The 21,639-nt window shown below is 30.4% G+C and overlaps 1 protein-coding gene across 1 annotated transcript; it reads left to right on the forward strand.

Moving 5' to 3' along the window:
- The first annotated feature begins 16,884 nt into the window (after positions 1–16,884).
- Positions 16,885–19,604, forward strand: LOC107942778 (NADH dehydrogenase [ubiquinone] 1 beta subcomplex subunit 7). The gene is made up of 2 exons (XM_016876496.2): positions 16,885–17,356; positions 19,444–19,604. The coding sequence occupies exon 1, from the start codon at positions 17,036–17,038 to the stop codon at positions 17,342–17,344; it is 309 nt and encodes a 102-aa protein (XP_016731985.2). The 5' UTR covers positions 16,885–17,035; the 3' UTR covers positions 17,345–17,356; positions 19,444–19,604.
- The last annotated feature ends 2,035 nt before the right edge of the window (positions 19,605–21,639 follow it).

Below are 21,639 nucleotides of genomic sequence, written 5' to 3' on the forward strand. Positions count from 1 at the left end.
CCCAACTAGGTAAATATGCTTCAGGTTGGTGTTTATTTACTTGCAAGAGATATACAATGGATATGCTATTTGATCAATGGGGGCAAACAGATCATGGCTTTAGCTAACAAGTTTATAGTTCAATCACTTCACCATGTAATACATCAAAAATAAAAAGAAGAATACACCATTTCACCGAGTCGATGGGGGCATTGATACATGTATAATGTCTAGAAACCCAATAATTCAATGATTTTTTATTTAGAGGAAGTGACCACAACTGATCATTCAAATTTATTAGACGTTGGGGAATTCTATGTGCTTGACAAAGTTAAAGAGCTCGTTTCTATAAGAATTTTCAAGCTAAGTCAAGGCCTATTTCTGTAAGAATTTACGGGTTCGACCCTAACTCGATTACTTTTACTCTTTAAAAAAAAAAAGGCATATAGCTTTTTTTGAAGTTTTTTTTAGTGTCATATATTTTTAGTTCAGTCCCAGCTAATCATATACTATCAGATGTCAAACTGATGTCATTATTCGAAAAACTATAAATAATTTTTAAAAATGGAAAAAAAATTAAAAAGTTAGAAAAAAATTAGTAAAATTATTAAAAGTTAAAAATTTAAAAAATTAAAAAATATATATAATATAAAAATTTACTAAAAATTTTAAAATATATATATTAGAAATTTTAAAATCTTTAAAATTTTCTAAATCACATTACTAGATCCTGAATATGAGATTGTTAGCTTTTAGAAGTTAGAAAGATACCATCTACAATAACTTTTATTTAAATAAGTCGAAATTTATAATTGGTAGATTTTTTAATTTATAAATTTAGATAAATTTTTTTAATTTATTTAAATAATAAAAAATAATTTTATTTCAATTAAATAAGAATTAAAACAATTTTAATTATTCTAGATAGTTTTTACTATCTCAAGACAAATAATTTGTTTGTAGATCAAATATCTTAAGTACTATGGTCGAGTCAAGTGCATAGCTAGAAAAATTTTTTCGAGGACGCCGAAATTAAATTGTAATTTTTACAATAGTAAAAATGCAATTTTTGAAGGGATAAATCAAAATTTTATCATTTTTAGGGGGTTAATTGTAATTTTTTTACTAATTTAGAATTTTAGAACTTTTAAAGGGTCTAAATAAAAAACTTTTTATTTTAAGGGGCCAGGACCCCTACCAACCCCACTGGATTGGCCCCTGGGTCGAGTGTTTAACCATTCTAAAACACTTCGATACAAAATAAAAGGAACATGTACACGATGATGGATGATGGATGGAAGAAACTTACTTAGACATTAAATAGGTAGTCAAGTCAAACAAACATACTGCTAGTAACATTGGTATAGTACTAAAATTTTATATATTTTAAGATATTAAAATTTCGATATAAAAATTTATTCAAATTTTATTAAAATATTTGTAAAACGACTTTTTTTATTATAAAAATTGATTCTATTACGACAAACAATTTTTATACGAAATAGTTAATATTTTCAATGTGATTAGAGAATGTATACTTTATTCCAAGTTGCAACAATTTTTACTATTTTTTAAAAAAATTTACAATCTTTTACAATTTCTAATAATTTTTATAATTTCTTACAATATTTTTACATTTTTTATTTTTTATAATTTTTATAATTTTTAAAATTTTTAAAAATTCTAACATATTTTTAATTTTTAATTTTTAAATTTTTTTGTAATTTTTATATTTTTAAAGTTTTTTAGGTTTCTTTTTTTTTTCAAATGATGATTCATTGTGAGTCAACTTATGTCACGTGGCAATTTATGGTTGGCTGGATATCCCAACCATTTTTTAACTTCTAAAGGACTAAACTGGGAACATCAGATTACATAGGGACTGAAGTGGTGAAAGAAAAACTTTAAGGATCAAAGTGGAAAAAATGGTATATGTTACGGACTAAAGTGTACATTAAGCCTTTAAAAATGAAATTAAAAATAATTTTATTTTTATATTTATATCTTTTTTATAATTAAATTTAAATAAAAATAAATTTAAAATTACTTAATTTTAATTCGAACAAACTAGGGTAGCTTGAAGTTAAAAAATTTTTGTCCAACCCAACCCAAATAGGTTGAATCAACCAAGTCAGATGGGTCACTTAGGCCATGAGTAGGTCTAATTAGATGTTCTTTGATGTCATAAGAATTAAGTTGGAGGTAGAATTGATTATACTTCTAATTTTTAAATTAATTGATTCAACCACTTAATTTTTTAAAAAATATTAATAATAATTAAAAATACTTTTTTTTAAAAAAAAAAATCAAAGATAAAAATGAATCAAACATGATAAGAAAAATTCAAATTTTTTGTTAAAGAAATAAAAATTTTAAAATCTGATTTCCTAAATTTTTAACTGATTGTTTTGATCTTTAAATTATCGGTATAAAGTTATTCTAACTTATTTTAATTATATATTATCAGATAAATCTCTAATTTTTAATTCAATTAGTAGATTCGAGTCATTCTTTACTATTAATGAATCTTTGAACTGAGTATCTATCTAAACAATTATTGGGTTGATTTTTCAAATTTTGTCTTAAGGACCTCATCAATTTTATTAGTTTCAATATTGTTGTTCACCATATTATGCTGACTACCATGGGGCATATGTCCTTTAAGATATATTGTCGGATACTCAAGTCATTTACTCATTAATCACTAGGTAATAGCTTATACACTAGAGGCTCTTGAAGGAATTTAGTTTCAAGCTTTTGCTTCCTACTATCATAAGTTAAACTTGAAAATATTAAATGTGATATGATTAAGATACAGATAATATAAAAAAATTAATATTTATATTACACATATTATTAATTAACTTAAACTTATATAAACATAAAATAGTTCAAACATATATTTTTTTGCCAACAAATATTTCAAACATGATTGTATTATGAAACTAACATAGTGTGACGAGTCTAATGTAGGCAGAGGCACTATAAGATTTAGATTTTTAAATAAAGTGTGCAGTTAGATTTTTGTTGTTGTTATTGTAAGACAATTAGAAAAATCAAATATATCAAATAAGTTAGTAACTATTAACCATGCATCCAAAAAGACCAACAATGCTCCGAAGGTTGCATGGAAAGTATAAGCTTGGTTCCTTCCCTCTTGTTAACTTGGGTATGAAATTGACAACTCTATTTGGTTCTCGGAATGTATGTTAGAAAACCACAGTCCAATCTATTCCACACAGCTCATCTATTTGCTTTATAATGCCCACACAGCTTCCCTCCATGTCCTCATTCAACCACTACACTATACTGACACTATCACTTTTGACAATGAAATGCTTAAACCTAATAAGCCAAGAAAAATGGAAGCCATCAATAATTACCCATGGTTCCACCATTTCCACGGAGCATGACCCCAAACTTCTACTATTATACGAAAAAACCCACATCCCTTTATCATCCCTTATAAATTTTCCTACTAAAGCTTGCCTATTGGCCAACTTTCAATACTCGTCTATGCTGATTTTAGTGTTGGATCTAGTGTCCTTAGTGTAGTATTTTCGTCTATATGCACTTGTATTTTTCAAACAAATTGGTTTAATAAAATATCCATCAGTTACATTAATATTCTTTGTATATTGTCCTAAATAGTTTGTTCATGCAAAGTAAAATAAAAGCAAATATTGACTCAATGATCATCTAACATTTAACTAATACTAAATGGTATTACGTGGTCGGATCATCATACGAAAAGACAACTTATATAATAGATAATCTAAACATGTCCTTAGTCTAACTAAAAATGAGCACCTCTATCAAGTTTAATTGGAGAAATATCTTGTCTTAGGTATCAGAGTGAATGACTCCTAAAAGATAGAGACATAGATGTAACTGTGGTCTAATTGTACATCGAATAGGACCCAAGTAGAATAGATCCTAAATTTGTTTATGATTTTATTCACTTGTGACATTCATAGTGTGACATGCATTAATCTTGAGAGGATGATGAAATATTATACATGACTCGTATACTTTGATATACATGAAAGCCAGAGTTCAAATAGAAAAGGAATCGAAAGCTGGTACATTGGGTATACAACTTCTGCAGTTCATAACATCATTCAAACTAGTGGAATTCATAACTCGACTAAAGGGTAAATGATATCCTCTTATTGGCATTACATGATAGATGAAAACTGAAACATAGCCATGAGTCATTTTTCTTTGTGATAAATGATTTAATTATTATTTGATAGTAATTGACTTTTCATAAAGAAAAATGTAATGGTTAACATGTGATAAAATAGGATCATATTGAGAGAATAAATTAATCCCAAAGAGATTAAATATATCCTATAAGGGTAAAATACTTATGACAAGGTCATTGGACAAACACTTATTGAGTAGCTTTCATAATGGTATATAATAAATGAGAGCTCAGTCACGATACTTTAGTAGAATGACTTCGTGATGCATGCACAAAAGGGGTGAAATTTGTTAAATTCCATTCACTGATGCTGCCAATTTTCAAGTTTGGAAAATCAATCAACTTGCGATGACTTTTTGGATGGGATCCAATCATTTTTGGGTTGTAATGTCTCATAAAATTCGAAGATATATCTCTTAGCTTCAAAACTCACTTTGAATCACTTGATTTTGAGTTCACGAGCTCAAGTTATGACCATTTTAGTGAGATTGCATAAATAGAATTTTTTATTATTATGGAAATTACAAGTTTCAGGCTTTTAATTCAGGTTTATATCATATTTGTTTTATTTTTGGCTTAATTTTTATTATATATGAGCCTAATATTGTATTTATTAGGTCTTATTATTTCATTATTTATTTATTATGAATTTTGGATATATTGTTTTAAGTATTTATTAGGTCTTATTATTTCATTATTTATTTATTATGAATTTTGGATATATTGTTTTAAGTATTTTAAGTTATTTAGGGGTTTTCTGTTTATTAGTCAATAAGAAAGTTTAGTTTAAAACTACTTATTTAGATTAATTAGAGTTTCAGTATATTTGAGAGTTTTATTTGGATGTACTTAGTTAACCTATATAAAGGCTTTTTCATTGTGCACAATTCATAATTCATTCAGCAACTTCTATCTTTAAGTTAATAAAATTCTCTTTTAAGTTTTTCTCTTCAAGAATTTCTCTTGAGTTTTCTTTTAAAAGAGTTTTAACAATCTTTTCAGATTGTGAGGATCAACTTCAAGCTTCTTATTGCCAAGTTTTCTTTCTTGGAGGAGAAATTAGAGTCATTTGGAGGGGGTTATGGATTCATCTAGTTTCCAAGGCTCTTTTCCAGCATGTAGAAGTCCTAAGGAGCCTTGGAAACTAGATGAATCCATAACCCCTTCAAATGACTCTAATTTTTCCTCCAATAAAGAAAACTTGGCAAGAAAAAGCTTGAAGATGATCCCCACAATCTAGAAAGATTGTTAAAACTCTTCTAAAAGAAAACTCAAAAAGAATTTTATTAACTCAAAAAGAGAAGTTGTTGAATGAATTATGAATTATGTACAATGAATGAGCCTTCATATAGGCTAGCTAAGTACATCCAAATAAAACTCTCAAGTATACTGGAACTCTAATTAATCTAAATAAAAAGTAGTTTTAAACTAAACTCTCTTGTTGGTTAAGAAACATGAAACTCCTAAATAACTTTAAATTCTTAAAAATATATCCAAAATTTGGAATAAATAATGAAATAATACGACCTAATAAATACAATATTAGGCTCATATATAATAAAAATTAAGCCTAAAAATTGGACCCAATATGATTTAAACTCAAATTAAAAGCTCGAAACTCGTACTTTACATAATAATCTCATTTAGAAATTATGTTCGCATAGTATTTACTAAAACGGTCATAACTTGATCTCCCAAACTCGAAATTGAGTGATTCAATGTGATTTTCAAAGCCAAGAGATAGATCTTTGAATGTTATGAATACATCTCAGTCAAGAAATGCTTGGATCCAATCCAAAAGTCATCACAAGTCGATTGATTTTCCAAACTTGAAAATTGACAACTTTATTGAACGGAATCTAATAAATTTCACCCATCGGTGTATGTATCACTTATGACTAAATAATTTTATAATTAATAGGTGAAAAGTCAGACCTTAATTATAAATTATTTGAGCCCTAATTATTAATTGGTCTCTCCACTAGCTCGAAATAACCAGAAACAAATTACATGTAGAACCAATGAATAAAAATGATGAAGTAGGAGAAATAGATCGCATGTATCACTATCCGCAATGAATGCATTTTCTTGATAAGGACAAGAAATGACTTAGAAATTAACTTAATGCTTTTTGAATTATAATTAAATAATTGGAGTTCGAACATAAAATTAGATTAGTCAAGTCATTATGAAATTATTGAATAAGGAAATTAAATATATTTTCTTTATAGATTCTATTACGTTAAAGTTATTATGACTTTAATGGAATTAGAATTGAGCTGAGAAAATTATTTAATTGAGAAATTAATTTAGTTAATGTAATTAATTAAATTAATTGGTCAAATAATATTTGTTTTGGATAATAGAAAATAAATATTGGGTTGGATAAATTATAAGTGTTACATTAAAAGTCCAGAAAACACATATAATTGGACTTAATACATGATAGGCCCAAAGTGGAGCTTTGTATGAGATACAATGGGTAGCAACCTTGGTATTTCTAGTTTGTCGCCACCCCTTGCTCCACTTAGAGTAGAAATGTATTTTTATATTAAAATAATATTATTTATTCAAAACTTATTCAATCAGAACTCTTATACATTTCTTTATAAATAGAGACCATCGGTTGACCTAAATACACACTTGATAGATGTCGTTATTTTGCCAGAAAGTAGTGGTAAATTATTTACAAAGAATGAATTCAATTTTCTAGAATATCGAATAATTATCGATTTAAGAAGAGAATTTACTTTCCCACAGAACGTAAATAAATTGTTTTCATTCTGTGACTTGGTTTGTGTTGCTTAAGCCTACACACGAGGCAATTTGCGGTTCGAGGATAGCGAAGAAGGTTGTTCGATTGAAAATAAGGATAAACTTTAGTCCCCCTCACACAAAGTACATCTACATCTACATCTCAGTTGTGGTTTATTGTTATAAATAACATAACAGACTCGTTTAAGAAAAATTGTAAACTTCCGTTATAGCTAAAATAATTGTTTTCTTAATCGAATTTTTCCAACATTTAATCGATCCAAGGTTTGGTTTCATCCAGTTGTTATTTTCCTTGTTTCAATTAGAGGGTCCCTTGTCTCTACTATTGGTAGCATTGAAACAAATAGTCTAGCTTCGATAATACAACAAGCTGAGACACTCATACACTGACTTGTTGGAAAATATAGTTGTTCTATTGCTCCCATAATTTCTAGCAGCAAATAGCAAAAAAAATTTCCCAATCAAACTCATCAAAAACAAAAGAGATAAAGAATTTTGAAGGTTTGAGCAAATCCAATCATTCAGAGACAATGAAAAGAACCTATCATGTTTAGAATTAGGGATTACTTCAGTCCGGACAGATCTCGTTATAATACACTCCTTAAGAACATGGATCATATCCTCAATTGGTGCACTATACATCGAGCAACTATCTGACTTAACTAGTCCCCTCCAACATCTTTCGACATTAGTTATAATTCTATTATGAAAAGCTAGCGATAGGAATTGCTTTGCTCTTTGCAAAATAGGTTATTTCCAAAGTAACTCCCATTTGCTAGACTTTGGCTTCTATAAATGCTTAGATTTGAATCTATAAGCTTATATAGTGGTCAACTTACCAATAATAGATCTTGACCAAATACATTGGTCCTCTTTATCATGCTCATTCAGCTATTGTATACTTGTAATTTAAATTAGGATGGAATCATCCAACATGCTTTTAATTCTTAACCAATCCCAATTACGATGATTATTGACATTTTTCGAACCAATATTGATTGCATCGTATTAGAGCATAGAAGGCAATAAAACTTTAATGGCCCAAAATTATGAACCCAAGAATCCATCTAGAAACTAACTTTTGACCCATTCCTAATAGACCAAATCAATGTCTTGCTAAACATATCATGTATTCTCATAATCAAATGCCAAACATACATGGGAAGAATTGCTTCTATTTATATTGAGAAGGCATCCAATACTAAACTTATAATTTGATTTAAGCACTCTAACCCACAAAGTTGTGTTATTATTTACAAGCTTGAATCCAAACTTTAGCAAGAGTGAATCATTCTAATATTTTAATTTCCTTAGTCCTAAACCCATATTTGTAGTAGATCGACATAATGTATTCCATGCCACAAGAAGCTTTTAGATTATCTTCTAATGACCCTCAAATAAATCTTCGAATAACCTTTTCAATCTCTTCACGTTTGCCCTTGATAACCTTGGTTGTTTGCAAAAAATAGTTAGGAATCAAGAGTAACACTAATTTAGCTAGAGTAACTTTACCCACTAAAGATAGGAGATGAGCATTCCGACCATTGAGCTTTTGACAAACTTTATCCAGCACAAAGGAAAAAAAACCTCTTCGTAAATCTTTGATGGAAAAGTGGCACTCTCAAATACTTGCCAAGATCTTTCACCTACCGAAAACTCAATCTAGCACTTAAAGAAATGACAACTTCTTCAAAATTATTATAGAGAAAAAACTTTCATTTTAGTAGCACTCACTTTATGACCTGATTTGATGTAGAATTGGTCTAAAATTCTATGGATGAGTGAAGTATGACCCAAATCCTCTATACCCAAAAGCACTAAGTTGTTAGCAAAATATAAATGGGACAATGGAGGCCCATTCATCACAAGTCTAATTGGTTTCCATGACACACCCTCCTAATCGAACTAATGCAAAAGCCCAATTTCTCCATACCAAGGACAAAAAAGTATGGTGAGATAAAATCACCCCGGTGTAATCCTCTAGAATGTATGAAGGTCGTCACTGATGACCAATTCCAAAGAACTTACATAGACAAAGGTGAAATACAATATATGATAGGACAATGCAGTTTAACAAGAATACCAATGCCAAACAAACACTCATCCAAGAAATCCCATTGCATGCGGTCATGTCTTCTTCAAATCAACCTTAATAGCCATCCAAGCAACATTGCCTTTCTTGACTCACATTGAGTGAACAACTTCTTCTGCTATCACTGTTATTATCAGAGATATGCTTCCCTAAAATAAAGCTAACTTGATTCGGAGCTATAAGATTAGGAAGGAATTTGCGAAGTCTAATTAGCAATCACTTTTTTCAAGATTTTGTACAGCACATTACATAAACTAATGGAACAAAATTTGAAAATCTATAATATGCGGAAAAGGAAATAACTTACTCATTACTCATAAATAGCAACTTGTTCATCTAAGTATGCAAACTTTAAATTTGATATCATTTAATCCAAAATATAGTACATAAGCCTCAGATGGAATTCACTTTCAATTGGTGTTAACAATAATTTTATTTGTGATTTTTTTATGTATTTTTTTCCATGAAAGGAAACAAACTTGAAATTCTAACCATTTATGTGTAGAGGTTTTATTGTTCACTTTGGAAAAATAGGAAAAGGTTTTACCAAATGGTTACAAGTTAATACCAAAATTTGTAATACAATACCAATATCTCTAATGGAAATCGTTAGATATTTTACTATACCAAAATTTTCTTTTTCCTACTTGTGTGTGGGGACCAATAACATGTACCAAAACTTTCTAACACTATACCAATATTCTAATGCATACCAAATTTCCAAGGGATATCGTTAGATATTTTGATATACCAAATTTTAAAATGTATACCAAAATCTTTAACAGATACCAAAATTTCTAATGATACCACCAAAATTTGTAACAGATACTAATATTTCTAATGGAAATCATTAGATATTTTGGTATGCCAAAATTTTCCTTTTCCTGCCAATGTGTGGGGACCAATAACTTGTACCAAAATTTCTAACGTTATACCAATATGCTGGATTACCGGTACACCCTTTGGTGTTGAAGAAGAATTATTCTAGAAATCACAACCAAGGATCCATGTCTGAGGAATTAACACGGGTTTAAGGAAGGTTGAAAATATACCTTTAATAATTTGGAAACAAGCATAGTACAAAGAGGGCCCTTCTACTTTCCTCATAAGCCATAATCGCAATGTAAAGTCCTGGCCTCTATGTGATTCACCCGGAAGAGAATGATAAGAAAGTTCTTTGAACTATTTAGAGGAAAAACAATTTTTTTCTTTTTTCTAGTAAAGATAGATTTCGAGTGAAAACAAAAACTAGGATTAAGCCTTTTTCAAAAACAAGTTTTAATTACCTTGAAACTCTTAGAAGGAAATAAGGATATACCTTTTAACCCCTCAACCAATTTTTTTTTAAATACAATGTTTAATAAATTCAATTAAGCAGGCTTATAAAATTAAATTATATGAAACACATTTTTCATACTATTTTAATTGAGTCCTATATATACATATGCATCAAGTATGTACATATATTATGTTTTATTTTAACATTTTCAAATTAAATTATTTATTAGAACATTTCTATAATCAATTTAACTTTTGTGACATTTTAAACATAGTCTCAACTTTCATTACATTCTGATTGTCCCAACCAAAGGGTGTGACCTATAGGATTCTATAACGTTGGCAATAACATTGAAAATATTATAATTTTACAATTAGTGAGTGACATCTAGCAATGCATCACTGCTACCCAAGTCGCAAGAAGTCAAGGTTCAACATGGTTTTCTATGACAATATTATTATGTGTAACATCCCTTTGTCCTTTATATCTAGATTGAACACAAGTCATGGAATAGTCAAACTTGTATGGTCTAATCTCTTATTTCTTGATTTCCTTGTAGACTAAGATAAACAAATAAGTATGATATCTTATATAAACTAATTTGAGCATGGTCATGCATTTTTTGTGTCATTCGATCAAGAGACCTAAGATATTTCTCTCATTATATAGGAGGGACAAATCCTATCTTGATCAATCACATCTCACTACATAGATTATGGCACACCCAACATTAGTCCTTAAAGTACAATCATTTACAGAAGAGGTTTGATTGTTTCAAAGCATATGACTTAAGATGTTGGAATAATAATGGTCTCAAGTCTGAGAATCATACATATAATTATCACTATGAGAAATATTATAACATTAGATAATAATCCAAGAACTCGTGGCAGGTCAGTCCAATACGCTGTTCTCTAACATGTACTTATGCATTGACTTTGACATGTTGGAAAATGTGTTCGCATTATAGTAAACATGTAGTTGTTTTCTATGTATTTGAACGATGAATAAATAAATAAATTTCACTATCTTTTGTGTTTGTCTTTCATGTTTTGCATACATAGTGAAATTGTAACAAGCAAATGTTAGCTCATTGATTTGTCTAAGTTCAAGATGATAATACTTGGCACTGTAAGAATATTTACATTACGAGAAAGACAACTTACTTTAATAGATAATCTAAACCAGTTCGTAATCCCGTAAAAAAATCAAAGTGAACATTTGATTCAAAACTTAGAAAGATTATTATGTCATCTACAATTCCAATTAGAGAGATGACTAGTCTTGGCTATCAAAGCACTTGACTCCATGGGTAGAGATATTAATGTACTCATTTGAAGAATGATACATTGGACTAGACCCAAGTTGAATTAGTACTGAATCCGTTTGTGAACTAATTCACTTGTGATATTCATAGTGTGACTTACCTAAATCCTGAGTTAGTCATTAACCATTCGTATATAGCCCATGTGAATTGATATAAGTGGAGACTTATGCTTTAAAGATGATCGAGTCGATAGCCGTTATGTTGGGTACATGACTTATGTATGGCATAGTTTTACTAGAAATAATGGAATTCATAGCTCGATTAAAGAGTTAACGATATCCTTTCATTGACATTATGTGGATGGATAAATATGGAATGTGGTCACGGGTTTCCTGTTCTCGAACGAGCAATTTATCACAGTCATTAGTTGACAGTGATCATATTAATCATTAAGAAGACACAATAGTGATAATGAGATAAAACAAAATTGCATTAAGTGAACAGATTTAACTCAAGAAATCAAGAATATCATATGAGCATAACACACACATTGCGAGGTCAATGGACAAAGCAATTGGATGAATTGCTTTCATAAAGAGTATACAATAAGGAGTTTTCAATCATGATACTTTTTGTGAACTGACTCTATAGTTAAGTAAATTTCGAATGATCAGAAAGATACTTCTGGACATAATTACAATTAACTTGAGCCTAATTGTATATGTCAAATTGGTCCATTTGCTAGAGTAACAAAAGCTCGATCGGACTACATTTGAATAAAAAAATTATATGACTTCGAGAATAATTTAATTAAGTCGATTTATTCGATGTGGAATTAAATTAGGTGTTCATGAGAATTGTTCAACTAAAGAATTTGATTAAAGAATTTTCTTGAAAAATTAATTTGGAAAATCTTAGTGATTTTTAGGAAAATTAATTTTGACCAAGTAAAACTAAATTAATCAAGTTAATTAAAATAAATATGATATTTTTTGAAATTAACTTTCAAGTCAAACAATTAGCCCAATGGGTAATCAACTTAAAAATTGGACCTGAGATCAAAAATTGAACCGGAGAATCAAAACTCGAGACTGAAACCCAAAAATTGGTCAAATCGGGCTCTGTGTATGAAATCGGATGACGATCCAACTGGTGGCTGGACTGGACTGGCCGGGCTATTATTGGCCCGAATCGAATCGACAGCAGCCAAATTTGTCAAGCCCATTTGGGAAAAATAGCAATAGTTCGGGGTGCTGGGGGAGTCGTGCCAATGATGGCACCGCCAAGCACGATGACTACGACAATGACAATCCGACAACCGACGGATGGTTGGCGGTGGCAGTTCTTCGGTGGTAGAGTGGTGGAAAAATTAGACTCATAATGGGACTCTATCGGGTAACTTGATTTCAAATTAACTTTTTCAAAGATAATATTATTTTAATGAATTTAATATTTATCTAGATATTAATATGGGATATTAAATTTAATTTAACATTTTCCTATATAATATTTTATTAATTTAATATTAATGTGATTAATTCTAATCCTAGTTAAGTTCTCTCTAAACTCCCCCTATATAAAGAGAGCATGGGCCATTATTCTCATACACTTGAATTCAAGAAAAGTTGCAGAGAGAAAATTTTTTGAAGAAATGATTTCAGAAAATTTCTAGAGATATTCTTTTTATTTACAACTTGACCCCATAAGTTTAGAAAAATTAAGAAATTACTCCACTGGTAATTTTGTGAAATTTTTTTGATTTAAAACGAGCTCACACTTGACAGACATGTGCTTGAGGATAACGGGGAAGACTTCTAGGTCGAAATGTTCATCCTAGATGAATCATAAAGGTACGATTTTGATTAAGCGTTTATTATTTTAGATAATACAATTAAGCTCTTGTTCTGGGAAAAAGAATTTAAAACTCTAGTTTTCCCTTAAACATATTTTCCATTGGATTTTTCAAACCCAATCTTCCAACATGACATCCCTATGTCAATGACAACATTTTGTCATCAATCAACTACATATCAGTCTCAATACATTATTATTGCTCAAGCTCGCAATAATACTTGACTAAGGACATTTAAGAATAATCACATTATTCTTAGGATTGGAATAACAATGGCAATGTCTTTTATTAATAAACTAGGTGAACAAGTATGTGATTACAATCATCGAATAATTAGTCTTCGGGCATACTCCAACACAGTATTGTTGGAAAAATTGTTTATGAGAACGATTTTGTTGCATAGCGAAATTTCAAAAACTTTTATAAAACTTGAACCTTTGTTGTGATATCTATGGCTATATATTTTACCAAACATAATAACTACGTTATTAGACTAGCGAAATTTGTTGGTTCTTGGCTTTAAAGTAAATGATCTTCTCAGCTATCCTTAAACTCTTAGTTACTAAGGAGTGGACTATTATCACAAACCGATCATAGAAGGAAAACTAAAATTTTCTAGTGAGAAAGTTCACTTTTTCTATGGGAAATCAAACCGAAATTAATGACTCGAGTACTCATGAAAAATAGAATTTATTTTGTAGCTAAATAAATTTTCCTAAATTTTGACAAAATACCTCATCTCATAAGTGTGTGTCTTCAGTTAATCCATAGTCACTTTATATAGAGAAAATTATGAGTACTACTTGAACAAGAAGAGGAGAAGTAATATTTTAATAGAAACCCAAAATCCTACTAGGAGTTAATGCACCGGACAACACATACTAGGTTTCCCAAACCTAGTGTGCCTCCCACCCTTAGTGTTATTGGGCTCATTTAATCATTTATGTATTTTGTATAATTATATGTGTAGGTCTATTTTAATTAAAACAAGCTCATATAATTATCCAACCCAATAACTAGTTTTATATTCTCAAAATATTATTTATTCAACTAATTAATTCAATAAAATAATATATTGGGAATAGAAATTGATTATTGGGTTGGATAACTATATGAACTTGTTTTAATAAAAACTAGATTGTAAATATATTTGTAACCAATACAATAAAATGACCAAAAAGGCCATCTTACTAAACTGGTGGGCGGCACATTGGGTAATCCTAGTAAGGGTGTGTCACTCTTAGTAGGTGTATGAGTTTTTTATTAAAATATTATTTATCCTTCTTCTTGTTCAAGTAGAGTTCTTGTATTGTTTTTTCCTTAGGAATCATGGGAAGTCAAAATACAAACACTCATCGACACGTGGTTATTTTATTAAAATTCAGGGAAATTTATTAGCTACAAATAAATTTTAAAAAATTTTGTTAGCACTTGAGTTTTTCGATTTTGGTTATTAAGAAGAGAATTTATTTGTCCATTGGAAAAGTTAAAGTTTTCATATTGTGATTGATTTAGGACTAGAAGCTCTCTCTTTGCAACTAAAGGTAAGAGAATAATGGAGAAGATTGATTGGTAGAAAGCTAGGAAATCGACATATCACACTAGACCAAAACCAAAATGTAGATATTAAATTTGGTAAAATTTATTGCCATGAATAACACAACAAAGGTTTGGTTTTATGCAAATTTTTAAAATTTTCATTGTGAAATAAAACTCGTTTTCGTAACTAATTTTTCCATCAATTGGTATCATATTAGGTTGTGTTATGTTGTAAATTTATTATCGAATTACCTCGTCTCTCTATTATTTGATTCAATTGATAGAAAGTGACATATTATCTTCTGCGTGTTTTTGGATTGTATATGTGAATGGATGTTCATAGATGTTATAAAAAATTAATTATTATTTTTGCTAAAGTTGTGTTTTCTAAAATTAGATCGGGTATATATTTTAGGTTAAATTTTTTATTATGTAATTAGATTGTAAACTATCATCTCCACGTAAGTTTTTTTATTTTTCCTTAAAATAAAAAAAATATTGTGAGTTGGAAACAGACTAAGGTTTATGTAACCAAATACAAACCAGAGACCTCAAAGTAGATTAGGCAGAAAAATGGATGAGCAATTGAAGAAGGAGAAGTTGGCGCTCTGGTCAACAGTCGGAGCATCATAATTGTTGAGGCGATGCGAGGGACATCGCACCCCATTGTGTGAGCTAGACACACAGCATCGGCCAAGGCCTCGTGCCTTAGTAGAGCAATCATGCGAGGCTACGGCGTGAGAGCAAGGGCATCCCACCCTAACAACATGGAAAAGGTCCCAAGAATGGCTGAGGCATCGCACCCCAGTCTGGCATCAATGCACGTAGAAAGTTGTTCTTAATATTTACAAGTTTTATCAATTTAATCTTAATTATAAAAAAATCAATAAAATTAATCTCAAACATTACACGTTTACACAAAGAATCTTAATTAGCTGACCGTTCGTCATTTCCTACATGAATAACGAACAATATCAACCACATAAAATGTTGATTTGAAATGGCTACTTAAATAGCCAGTTTTGTTAATCCCCTTTTATTAAAGAAGTATATATTGTCTGGATTTTAGCATTGGGAGTCCGACACTGCTCTCTCCTTTCTCAAGCAAAACTAATCTAAAGCAAACATCAACCTTTACTTTTTTCTCTCTAAAACTAACTTCCTTAAACCACTACTTGTCTTATTATTTGATCAATATTTCATAACCTTCATTAAAAATCCAATCATACTAACCAAAATGGAAGCATCGGAAAAAGGCACGAGGAGCGAGGTAATTATGGTGCTCGACTATGGTCTTGTTACCTGGGTTTGGGTCTTTGGTTCAGTATGCTAGAGAGGGGGTGAGAATTAAGGGTATATTATGTTGGAGCCAACGGTCAATGCAAACGACATTAAAAATTGTAAAATAAACAAAAAAAAATGTCTTGGAACAATGGCGGTCACAAACTCATAAATTATAACAGAAAGCGGGAAAGGGATATAATTCAGATTGTGTATTATGCCTTGGTAATGCAACAAGTGAATGTAGAAGAACTCGGAGGGGGTGCTCAATACCCAAACTCTCAAAACAAATGAAATTGCAATCTTTCTAAATTTAAACACAAAATCTGGCCTTAAAATTTAAATTTATTAAATTAAAATCAAAATAAAAAATATGTAAATTATGATAATCAATTTTGTTATTATATCAATCGAAATTATATACAATGCGATTAATTACCTTTAAGTGCTCATTCACTTTTAAAATTAATATCCTAATTTAGTAAATATTAAATTTGAGAGAGACTAAAAAGTCTTTTTAACCATAATATAATATATATAATAAAATTAAAAAATAAATTCAACCGAGCGAAACTCAAATCATATTCTAAATGGAATTAGTTTTTTAGGCCCATTTTGGGCCCAACCCTTCCAAATTACCTTTGGGCGTACAAAGAAAAGCTAAGCTAGCTGATAATTACCTTGGAGTTGGACTCGGAGATCAAGCAAAGCATTTTCATAACCCAATTTTTTTCTTCAAACACAAATCAAAGGGAGAAAAAAGAATGGAAGTGGAGGGTTCATCGAAGAAGATGATAGCAACACAAGCAGAGATGGTGGAGAACAAGGTCCCCATCCCGTACAGGGATCAATGTGCACATCTTCTCATCCCGCTCAACAAGTGCCGCCAAGCCGAGTTTTACTTACCTTGGAAATGCGAGATTGAACGCCACTCCTATGAAAAGTGCGAGTACGAGCTCGTCATGGAGAGGATGCTGCAGATGCAGAAGATCCGTGAAGAAGAGGCCAAGTTGAAACAGGCTGGGAAACAGGGCGCTTCTGTTCCTCTCATTCCCAAAACTGCTAATGCTTAAGCTGCCTCCAGGGTCAGTCAAATTTTCTTTTCTTCCTTTCTTTTTGTTTCAATTTCTTTTATATATAATTTTAATAACTGGATATTTATCTATTGATATTTTCGTTCGTAGTTTGTTGATGGGTTCATTGATCTTTGTATTAAGGGTTGTTTAAGTTCCAAAATTTTGGGGTTTTTAGCTATGTTAAATTTTTGTTTTTTTTCTTTCTTAGTTGGCATGATTGATTGGTTTAACTTTTTTAGGGCTTTTTTTTAATCAAGGTTGGCTGCTATATGTTATATAGAATTTTCCTGTCTGCTCTTATTATTGAAATTGAAGCGTTTAACCCTTTCTTTCCCTCTGTTGGATATAAGATTGATTGATATGAGACTCTGGTACTCCATTGTCAATACTTCTGACTGGTTTCCTGTTTTCTATTAAGGGACTTATTTTCATTTAGTCAATTTATAGTAGGGTGTAGTGATTTGGGGGTTTATTTTGTTTGGTTCCTATGACGTTTGATTGGAAAGAAATGGTAAACTGGAATATCTCCGTATCAGTCCGTTTCTGCTTTGGGACCTTTTTGTCCATGGAATTTTGTTTGATTTAGCATTTCATTTTGAAGATTTTGAAATTGTTATAAAGTTGTTCATGCCTAATGATTCAAAATATGGTGGGGGGATACTTGTAGTGAGATTGAGAACAACATGCATTCTGGATAACCCCCATAGATGGGTTTGAGTAAGACTTAACAATCAAGTGTTTCTTGGACCTTGGTTAATGAGATTGCTTATTATGCTTTGCGAGTAATTGGATATATTCGTGATAACTTTCAGTTACCTGTTCTCCTCGGGCGGTGGGGGGCTTGCGAAAAAAGTTGGCTTCTGTATTTAGTTTCTTTCATGTGAAATATTTTGATTATGGTCAGTATAAGATGGTTTGATTACAATGTAAAGAAGAAGTAGGAGTTTAACAGCAAAGCACTGAGAGATGCATAAAAGTGGAATATCCCAGTTATTTACCAAACAAGAATTTCTGATTTATCATTTTGTTTGATTGTTCTTCTTGTTCCCATCAAGTGGTGCTGGTATTATTCAAAATGTGTATGAGGTATCGTAGGAGGCCTGGGCTAGTGAATTTGATAATGCTGCTGTTTTAGATCCGAGATATAGTCTTATGTTTTGAGCTTGAAAGGAACATAATCAAGAGTAAAGAACTTTTGTGTAGCTACCCATTTCATGATGCATTATGCTTTTCTCTAATCTCTAAGTTGATGGAAATGTTTGGTCAACATTTGAGAGTACTTTATAAGTTTAGCGAATATATCAATTTCTTGACAATTATATTTATAGTAAATATTGAAGCAAACTTAATGGAAGGAATATCAACTAAGCCATTGGTGTAGTGGCAAAAGTCTTGTGTTGATTTCAAGTATTGGTTGACAATGGGTTCAGTGTTCAAACCCTAGACAGCCCCTTTCCCCTCCACTCCTAACAAATGGCCAAAAGAAAAACTTAATTGAAGGAACAAATATGATATTTTCGAATTCTGAAAGCACAAGAATGCCATACTCACAACAATGGCTAAATTAGAAGCTGAAATTAGGCACTAGCAAAACTCGTCAGTTTTTTTCTTTTCACTTGCCTTAATATAGTATACTCTTAAGTCCCAAGTACAACTTTACTAATGTTACTGCAAAGGTCTATTTCAGCAGCTTTTAGGTACATTTCCGGTCGTATAACCGTATTCACCACTCTTAGTATGCATTAGACTGGTAGATATTCTCTTCCAAGTAAAAAAGTGAACTCTAGCATACAATATGTGTGCATGGGCAACAAAATGAATGATCCAAATTTAAGAATTATTGACTTTCCCTTGTCCAGAAGATTCTTTACATAAAGAAAAATAAAAAAAAAGATGAGGTGAAATGCAATTTTGTAATGTCCTGGCTCCATAACATTTAGTTGCTAATGATACATTCCACCGATATTGTTTTTCAATTTTCAGATTAATATCTTATTGGGCTTTAGTTTTTGTAATATTGCTCTTAGAGCTTTAATGATTTTCATTTTCATTTTCCATGAGTTCTGCTTATAATACCTTGTTTAAATACATGGCAGGAGGTTTTAGACTACTTTGGCGGATATTTTGATGTTTGTCACCTGTCTGGGGGGAGTTTGAAACTGTTTGTTGTGGACGAATGTAAGGACTATTTTATTTGTGATCTGTCATCAGCTCATCAACTTTGTTTATGGAATAAAGTTGCTCATCAAATTGGACATCTCTTTTTCAGATATAGTTATAACAATCGTTTTCACTTAGCCAACTAGGTAAATATGCTTCAGTTTGGTGTTTATTTAATTGCAACAGATATACAATGGATATGCATAACCGGCGGGATATGCGTCAAATGAGAAATAATATGCAATGACAATGTATAATAAATCTTTTGCTATTTGATCAATGGGGTATGTAGATCATGGTTTTAGCTTACTACTTTTTATGGTTCAACCATATCACCAAGTAATTCATCAAAAAAAAAAAAAGAAAAAAAAACCAGTCCACCTGTTCAACTGGGGCATTGATACATGTGTAATGTCTACAAACCAGCCCATTTGAACGCTTGAAGTTGAAGGTTCAACAGATTCAAACTTATTAGACGTTAGGTGTTATATGTGCTTGGTTGAGTTAGGTGTTCTATGTGGTTGGTTGAGTTAAAGCAGCCCAAGTCTAATCAAACAAATTATCAATGTAAGATTTAAAATGGAGGCTTCAAGTTTTCAATTTAAAGCTTTTGCTATTTGATCGATGGGGGTAAATAGATCATGGCTTCGGCTCACGAGTTTATAGTTCAACCATATCGCCAAGTAATTCATCAAAAAGAAAAGAAAAAAACCACTTCACCAGATCAATGGGGGCATTGATACATGTATAATGTCTACAAACCAGCCCATTTGAACGCTTGAAATTAAAGATAACCCAACGATTCTTTATCTAGAGGAAGTAATTAGAAACTTATCGAGTGCAGTTGTTCGTTTTACAGATTCAAACTTGGTAGACATTGTCGAGGTGTTCTATGTGTTTGGTTGAGTTAAAGCAATCCGTTTCTATAAGCAAGTCTATTAAGACAAATCTTCAATGTTGTAAGATTCAGATTGGAGGATTCAAATATTCATTTTAAAGCTTTTGCTATTTGATCAATGGGGGCAAATTTATAGTTAACCATACACCAAGTAATTCAAGAAAAAGAAAAGAAAAAAAACATTTCACCTAGTCAGTGGGGGCATTGATGCATGTATAATGTCTACGTACCAGCCCATTGGAATGCTTGAAGTTGAACATAACTCAACGATTTATCTAGAAGAAATGGTTAAAAATTTTATAAATCGAAGTTGGTCGTTCAATAAATTCAAATTTATTAGATGTTGTTGACGTGATCTATATACTTGACTGAGTTAAAGCAACTCGTTTCTATAAACACCTCAAATTTATGGGGCATATGTCAAATATTATTAGGTATTCAAGTCATTTACTCATTAATCACCGGAAAATAACTTGAAGATCAGAGACTCTTAGAGAAACTTAGGTTTTGAGATATTAACTTTTTACCGTCTTAAGCCAGCATGGCCATGTTAAACAATATACAAAATAAATATATATAACATAAAATTATATTAATATTTATATAAAATAAATTGTTAATTAGCTAAAATTGATATAAATATAGAGTACTTTAAACATGATTGCAACATTAAAAATACATAGGTGTATTGACGGGTCTAATGACCCGTTCGGATTTTTTTTTTTAATATATTAACTTCACCCGTTTTCCTTATAAAAGTTACTTTACAGGTTTGTAAGCTGCTTAAAAGAAAATACTTATATCTTACTTCTAAATTGCAACTTCACCTCAGTATGTGTTACTTATAAATTACAATTTCGTCTCAGTATGCAAATTTTAAATTTGATATCATTTGTTTTGAAATATGGCTGAGTAGCCTTGTATGAGAAATGACTAATAAAATTGTTTTTTAATAAGACTAACAATTGTATATAAATTTTGATGATTAATACAAATATTTATGGCATATTTTAACTTTTATTTTTCTGTTTTCCATAATAATAATAATAATAACTTGAAATTCAAAATGTTTTTTGAAGACTGATCTATTTTCAATTTGACATAATAGATAATTTTTAATTAAATTAGTTTGATTTATAGAAAATCTAAGATTTAATCAAATTAACTTATACAATTGTTTTATCTTTACCTTGATCCTCATTGTCAGCACAGTTGAAAACCATAAGAACTTGGC

Source organism: Gossypium hirsutum, chromosome A03 (assembly GCF_007990345.1).
Source record: "Gossypium hirsutum isolate 1008001.06 chromosome A03, Gossypium_hirsutum_v2.1, whole genome shotgun sequence".
In the NCBI taxonomy this organism is placed as follows: Eukaryota; Viridiplantae; Streptophyta; class Magnoliopsida; order Malvales; family Malvaceae; genus Gossypium; species Gossypium hirsutum.

Excerpts from the sequence above, each read along its gene's own strand:
- LOC107942778 (XM_016876496.2), top strand. The coding sequence starts at position 17,036 with ATGGAAGTGGAGGGTTCATCGAAGAAGATGATAGCAACACAAGCAGAG.